The sequence below is a fragment of the Lathamus discolor genome, chromosome 5, assembly GCF_037157495.1.
Source record: "Lathamus discolor isolate bLatDis1 chromosome 5, bLatDis1.hap1, whole genome shotgun sequence".
Classification (NCBI taxonomy): Eukaryota; Metazoa; Chordata; class Aves; order Psittaciformes; family Psittacidae; genus Lathamus; species Lathamus discolor.
The window spans coordinates 91,511,783-91,519,179 of record NC_088888.1 but is presented as its reverse complement, the minus strand read 5'-3'; the positions used below and the strand labels follow the sequence as shown (position 1 = coordinate 91,519,179).

Genomic DNA, 7,397 nt, shown 5'->3' with positions numbered 1-7,397 from the left:
TGGTTTTAGATGTTTTCCTAAGCAAAGCAAATAAAAGTTTTCAGTTGTTAAAAGAGGAAAACAAAAATCCTTTTACCAATCTGCGTTTTTTTGTTTTTATTATTTTTTCATCCAATCTACTCTGACAATATTGTAGTGTGGAAAAAATTACAACAAAAAAAAATCTTGCAACAAAAAACTGAGTCTGAGTTTTAGAAACTACTTAAGTTACTTCTAATAACAGAAACACAAAAATGTATATATTATCATTGGCACTGTATGTTTCTGGTTACTAGAGTACTTCTAAAATGTGGATCTAAATGTAGCACACTGGCTCTGTAAAGAAGCTGTAAAAGGACAGATACACTTTTTCTTCCCTCTATGAAATAGCAATGCATCTGTTTGTTACCTTTTAACTATCTTCAGTTTAACATTTCATCCCCCATTAAAAAGATAACCTATCCCACACAAAAGCTCTGGTAATTCTTATGTAATCTGCTACCACCTGCTGACAAACAGTATTATTGGTTTTATCCTAGTCAATCTTAAAGCAGCAACTCCTGTTCCCCTCTAACAGTTTCCACTCCTGCTAGAGTGGCTGCCAGTAAAAGCTATATGAAGTTTTTAATACAGTATGTTGTAGCCATAACAAGCCAATAGCTTACTAGCCACCCAGCTTGTCTGCATCACAGATTCACCACTGCAGCTACTTCATTCACTGAAGCCCTTCAGCTTTTTCAGACGGTTACTGTAGTCAGTGAGCATCAAGAAACAGATTCATCATTTACAAAAACCCCAAACCATTTTTTACATTAGCGATATTACTTAGTTTTACAATTCTTTAAGTATAAGCCTCAACTAGTCTCCAGATATGGTTGAGAAAAAGACTACCAAAATCCTAAAACAAAACAGAGAAATACATCCTCAGTTTCAGGTATCCACAATTTAGCGTAAGAAGTACGACAGGGGAACTAACTAGTTCACAGTGATGCCCTGTATTTGGCTATATGGCCAACTAAATGAAAAAAGGTATTTGTAGTATTTACTTCTACGTGCACTTCCAAACATTTTGAAAAACAAACAATACCCCCCGAAAAAGCACCACAAAAAAAAAAAAAACAAAAACAAAAATTTCGCATCTGATAAGCCAAAGTGTCAGTAAAAATAATTTCAAGAAAACAGAATGCAGAGCTATACATGACAGCATGGTTCCTCAGACAAAGCTAATCCTATTAAGACTCCTTAAGTTTCCTGGTTTAGTTGATAGGAATCTGAGTTTGAAATCTCTCTGTGACACACCTTTTGAGTGGTCGGTTCTTCCAGACATATGCGCATTCAGTAAAAAGGCACTGTAAATGAGAGATTTAACCTTTGAAAAGCTGTACTGACTTTCCACTATACAGTAATAACTTGGAAAAAATAATTAGTACAAAAAAAAAATATAAGACATAAAAAAGTATAAAAAAAAAGTATTTCTCACTTGACTTAAGTTCCTGCCTGGAGTGCTCAACTGAGTTTGTTTGTCAGAAATTTCCAGCTGGCTTAGAACTCCACACACTTCCACCCCTAAGGCAGCTGAAGCCAGACACCAGGTACGGCTGAGCAAACACCAGGACCTCAGCACCAGTGCAGGGCCACCCATCCAACACCAGCCTGACTCCACTGAGCATAACATGGCAAAAAAAAAAAAAAAAAAAAAAAAAAAAAGACTTTTCCGCTTGCTTACTAATTTCAGTATCAAATACTAGAACTAGAACTAAAGCTTATTCCCCTCTCCTGAACAGCCACGGGAACTGTTCCACTGGAGGAACGCCACTTCAGCCACAGAACCAAAAGAGGCAGCTCCGAGTTGGTGCCACCCCCGGGAAAGGCAACCACTGGGGTGTGCTGACACCTCTGTCATCCACCCGAGCACACGAGCCATCAGCCTTTCCCCGCTCTGAGAGGACGACGGCGGCCCTAGGAACACCACCCGTCCGAGACGAACGGCACCTTCCCCTCCATTGCCCGGAAGGAAGAAAATACCCACCCCACAGCCCCACGCCTTCCGGCTGCCGCCGCGGAGCCCGGAACCGGCGCTCGCTGAAGTCTCGCGTGAAGTGGCGGTGCTGCTGCTGCTATGGAAGCGCCTCTGAGCAGCCCGCCTGGGCTGTCTGCTGTCCTGGCAGTAAGGAGGGGACAGGGCTGGCTGCTTGCCCGGGAGAGGGGTGGGATGCACTGGGCACTGGGTGTGCAGTGGGTGCGGGTGCCCGCTCCTTCCTCAGTGAGGCGAGCTGTGGGGCGCGGTTCGTGACTGAAATGGGTCGTGTTCGGGGCGGGAGAAGGAGAGCTGGTCGCTCCGGCTGCCCGGCAGCAAAGCTTCTCCTTCCCTGCCTAACCCGCGTTCGCTTTATCCGCAGAGGACGGACTGGTCCGAGCCCTGGCTGGTGGGTCTGGCGGTTTTCCACGTCGTGTGCTTCCTGCTGACGTGCGCCTCTTTCCAGCACTACCGGGTGCAAATAGGGCACTTTCTCTGCATGGGTGAGCGCCGCGCCCCTGCGTCCGGGAACTGCTGGTCGGGGCGTGGAGAGCTTGGGCGTTCTTAAAACTGCTAAAGCTGTCAAATAGCTTCTTCTGGTCACTTAATTATGTCTGTTTTCTCCATGTGCCTGCACGGCTCACGGTTTTACAGGTTGTAGCAGGTAAAGTGCATGCAAATTAGCTTGTAGCAGTGACTATGTATGATGAACTCTTGTAGAGGCTGCGGTGCCCTATATTTATTTATTTAATTTCTAAGATTGTATGTAGTAGTGACTTCATGCTCTGGCCTTAGTGAGGATCTGGGAGGGGTAAGGTTTCTGCACAGTAAATGGTGTGTGTATCAGCTTCCCATGAAATTGTTGCCGGGCTAGAGAAGCAGAAGACAGATGGGCTGAGATCCAGCACTTGCTTCCTGCTCTGCTTTATATTCTAGCACTGCAGGTCAATGAAGATGTTCAGCTCTCTGCAGGACTCATTTCTGGAGCAGGTTCACCATATGTCCCACTGACAACCGTGATAATGGCACAAGAAAGAGCAAAGCTGATTTGGGGCATTGCAGTAACAGCTGGTGTTATCGGGCTTTAGCCTGAGAATCCACAGTGGCCTTGCCTAGCCAAAGTCATGTCTTTATGGCTGACTGGCTGAAGATCTAGTAGTTTTGCAGAGGGTATTTGGTTTAGTTCAAATGGTGTGTATCACGAGCGTGTACCTTGATTCTAACTATGGATTAGATTTTCTGGTGAGTTGGGTTTTTTTACAAGGTAGCTCAGTTCTGTTATGCTTGCCCAAGTAGTGGAGGAAGAATGAGCAGTGGGAAGAGATTTTTAATCCAGCTAAGATGTAAATTTGCTTTTCACAAGAGTAGTGCATAAAAATACCTGTATTGATCCAAGCCTTGCTTGTACCTGAAGAACTGAACCACTTGTGATATATCTGCAATATAAATAAATTTGTATTATAGATAGAAATAACGGAGGAAATTATGAAATTATCACATTGGTTTACCTTAGCAGCTGAGCAGCTATAGGTATGTTTATACTGTGCAGTACCAAGCAGAGATAAGCCAGATGATACCAAAAACAAGATAGCATGCCTTCATATCACCAGACTGCTTTGCTTCGTGTGGAAAGTGATAAAAGGACAAACTTAAAATTCTGTAGTTGTACTGCTTTTCTGTTAAAAATGCCGTTGCTCTGAATTTTCTTATTGTGTTGGTAGCTTCGTATCACAAGTGATTGTTGAGTAACAGTATGCTAGTTTTCACCTGATGGTAGTGGACTACTCTGCTATACACCTGTTCAAAGTTTGTATTTTACCCAAATGGTTATATATAATTAGTACCATAACTTCAGATAATAATGTTAGATATAGCAGTGTGACACCTTAACATCTAAAATGATAAGTTAATTCCATACCAATTTTGAGCAGTGCGGGCATTTATTTTACAGCTATAACTCAGAAGCAGTCACCAAGAAGACTGCTGGAAAAAACACAGATTTTAAAAAAATTATCTATTTCCTTCATTAATTTGTATGCTGTTCATATGTATATGTTTGTATATGTTTGAGCTCTTTCTGGTAGGATTTTATGTTTGTTTATTTGTAATATAGTGGGTATGTTTTATGATCACTTTATACTTCTCAGTAACTGTATGGGGCATTTAAACCAGAATTGGTTTTATGCAGTTAAATATTAAATGTGTAATTTGGTCTTCTGAGGATCAAGGAATTGTAATGTCTAGTATATATACAGCTGTAGTGTACATGGCAGAACTGATGGCAGTTTATTTTTAAAGAAATACTGAATCTAATAATTTTCTTTTGTTGTACAGTGGGCTTAGTGTACTGCGCTGAATATATAAATGAATTAGCAGCCATGAATTGGAGGTAAATGTTTTCACTTTCATTTTTGCGTTTAAATTAATGTTCTATAAATACTCTTTTTTCGTATCATTCCCAGAAAACATTAAATTAAAGGGTCACTCATGCCTCATCAGTTGAATGTGATAGCAGAGGGTCTATTGCATTGATGAATATAAAACTTATGAACAAAACCATACAGTATGATTAGCTTATAAGAAAAGATAATTTTTAATAGCTAGTTTGAGCGGCATTCTGCTGCTTAAAATCTACGATTTTATGGATGGGTGTAAACTGACTAGTCAGAGAACGAAGAGAAAAGTAGATAAGAGTATGATTAAGAGGAATAGGATGTGAGCTTTGATTTATTTGTTTGTTGGGATTTCTTTGGTCGCTATTCGTGTTTAATAAGCTGGAATTAACTTCTCAAAAATATCACTGCTATTTTATTTACTTTTCTGCATAAAAAACATTAACATCTGTTTTACTAAGCCTATGTGTCAGAATTAAACTGATAGCATATTTTTGCAAACACTCAAGTAAGCTTTCCTTGATGTTACTGCAAATCAGGCATTTCATGCAGCTTGAAGCAGGTATCTGATTGTAAGTCTTTATGTGGGATTGAGTGCGCCCTCAGCAAGTTTGCCAATGACACCAATCTGTGTGGTTCGGTTGGTAAGCCGGAGGGAAGGGATGCCATCCAGAGGGACCTTGACACGCTTGTAAGGTGGGCTGATGCCAACCTTATGAAGTTTAACCATGCCAAGTGCAAGGTCCTGCACCTGGGTCGGAGCAATCCGAGGCACACCTGCAGGAGATTCTTTGGGCAGAGAAGAGATTCAGAGCAGCCCTGCAGAGAAGGACTTGGGGGTGTTGGTCAAGGAGAAAATGAACATGAGCCAGCTTCAGTGTGCCCTCACAGCCCAGGAAGCCAACCGTATCCTGGGCTGCATCAGAAGGAGTGTGACCAGCAGGTCGAAGGAGGTGATCCTGTCCCTCTGCTCTCGTGAGACCTCACTTGGAGTATTGTGTACAGTTGTGGTATCCTCAACATAAAAAGGACATGGAACTGTTGGAACAGTCCAGAGGAGGGCCATGAAGATGATCAAGGGACTGGAGCACCTCCCGTATGAAGACAGGCTGAGGAAGTTGGGGCTGTTCAGCCTGGAGAAGAGAAGGCTGCGTGGAGACCTCATAGCAGCCTTCCAGTATCTGAAGGGGGCCTCTAAGGATGCTGGGGAGGGACTCTTCATTAGGGACTGTTGTGATAGGACAAGGGTAGCGGGTTCAAAATTAAACAGGGGAAGTTTAGATTGGATATAAGGAAGAAGTTCTTTCCTGTTAGGGTGGTGAGGTACTGGAACAGGTTGCCCAAGGAGGCTGTGAATGCTCCATCCCTGGTGGTGTTCAGGACTGGGTTGGACAGAGCCTTGGGTGGGATGGTTTAGTGTGAGGTGTCCCTGCCCATGGCAGGGGAGTTGGAACTTAATGATCTTAAGGTCCTTTCCAACCCTAACTATTCTATGATTCTATTCTATAATTCTGTGTTTCACTTCAGACATACACAACCTAAATTACAGCTTTGTTGCAATCATTATTTCTGTTATCCTTTCTAATATGAGTAAATAAAATACCTCAGAAAATAATTGCAGATGCTTCAGGATAAGCTTGTTTTCTGAGGCACAAATATACATACTATTGTAGTCACATTAGTAAGTTGCTTGATCTGTGGTGATTTTATTTAGGGTTTGTGCAGTAAAACTTGAAAGAAAAGACTGGGTTTGTAATAAATATTCAGAACTAACTGGCTAGAGATTTACTGTCTTTTTGTTCTGACTTAATACAGTAGAATGGTGGCTTATGCTTGCGGATCCCAAGAAGTAGGATAATTTGTACAATTTCTGTGTAGAGTCATTAGTGTGCAAGTTTAATTCCATGTGAACTATACTGAGTAAAGCTTCCTCTTATTTCTTTCAGGCTGTTTTCTAAATACCAGTACTTTGATTCAGGAGGAATGTTTATTTCACTTGTATTTTCAGCACCACTGCTGGTGAATACTATTATAATTGTGGTATGTATGTGTTTATTTATATGGACGCTTTCATTAAATTGATAAGTAAATGCATGTGGAATAGTTAAATTTCCTTATTTTTCAGGTCACCTGGGTTTACAAAACTTTGAATGTAATGACTGAACTGAAGACCCTACAACAGAGAATGAAAGCAGAAAAAGAGAAAAAGAAGTGAAAGCACCTAATGCTGTTTTAATTGTAATACTGCTGGTCTACATAATCACTCCTTCTGTATGTTTATCCAGAAACAGCAGTATTTTTGTGTCTGGTGACAAGAAGACTTTGCAGCCTGTGATGGTGGACAATGAGGTGAAATCAGGCATCTACCACACATATTCGAAATAGCTGTGAAATGGAGAAACCCAGTTTTAGGAGGTCTTTGTGCCCTTCAATGTAAGATAGTTTTCCACCATGACCAAGGCTATAAGCATTGGTGAGACACAGTCTTCCAGTCTGTTTCTGTTTGCCTATGTATTCTTAAACTGTCTTAACTGTGTGCTTGTCAAAGTATCCAGTCTTCTGCTGCTTAAGCCAATTGGAGCAGTGTTATGAATTCCAGTAAATGAGGGATTGTATTCAGAATACCTCAGGAATCCATGCTTCTGTGAAGCATTTAACTTCTTTATAAATCAAGTTTCATACCATATATTGTGTGCCAGTAGCATTTTATAAATAAAATTATCAGCTGTAACTTAAATGGACTTAATTTGTATTAATTTTTAATCAGATTTTTCCTTTTTTTTTTTTTTTTTTTTTCAAAAATTCTCAGTTTAGTAAAATCTTCTACTTAATTTGTGTAAGTCAAAACAATATCTGCATTCTTCTCAGTTTAAATTTTGTTAATGACGCTTTCTTAAAACTGGCTGAACTTTGGATAGTTTTTGCTTATTTGTAGAACAGAAAGTAAGGGGCAAAACTATAATGTTCTATGCAATTTTGTCCCTTTTTAAATGCTTTTTTGAAATAAC

The 7,397-nt window shown here is 40.6% G+C and overlaps 1 protein-coding gene across 1 annotated transcript; it reads left to right on the top strand.

Annotated features, from left to right (window-relative positions):
- Positions 1-1,828: 1,828 nt before the first annotated feature.
- Positions 1,829-7,126, top strand: TMEM18 (transmembrane protein 18). Its single transcript, XM_065681557.1, has 5 exons — positions 1,829-2,146; positions 2,379-2,499; positions 4,331-4,385; positions 6,336-6,429; positions 6,515-7,126. The coding sequence occupies exons 1-5, from the start codon at positions 2,099-2,101 to the stop codon at positions 6,602-6,604; spliced, it is 408 nt and encodes a 135-aa protein (XP_065537629.1). The 5' UTR covers positions 1,829-2,098; the 3' UTR covers positions 6,605-7,126.
- Positions 7,127-7,397: the final 271 nt, after the last annotated feature.

Bases quoted from the DNA above. Each gene is read 5' to 3' on its own strand.
- TMEM18 (XM_065681557.1), top strand. From the start codon at position 2,099: ATGGAAGCGCCTCTGAGCAGCCCGCCTGGGCTGTCTGCTGTCCTGGCA. The intron at 4,386-6,335 runs GTAAATGTTTTC...TATTTCTTTCAG, and splicing joins TTAGCAGCCATGAATTGGAG to GCTGTTTTCTAAATACCAGT. The intron at 6,430-6,514 runs GTATGTATGTGT...CTTATTTTTCAG, and splicing joins TGAATACTATTATAATTGTG to GTCACCTGGGTTTACAAAAC.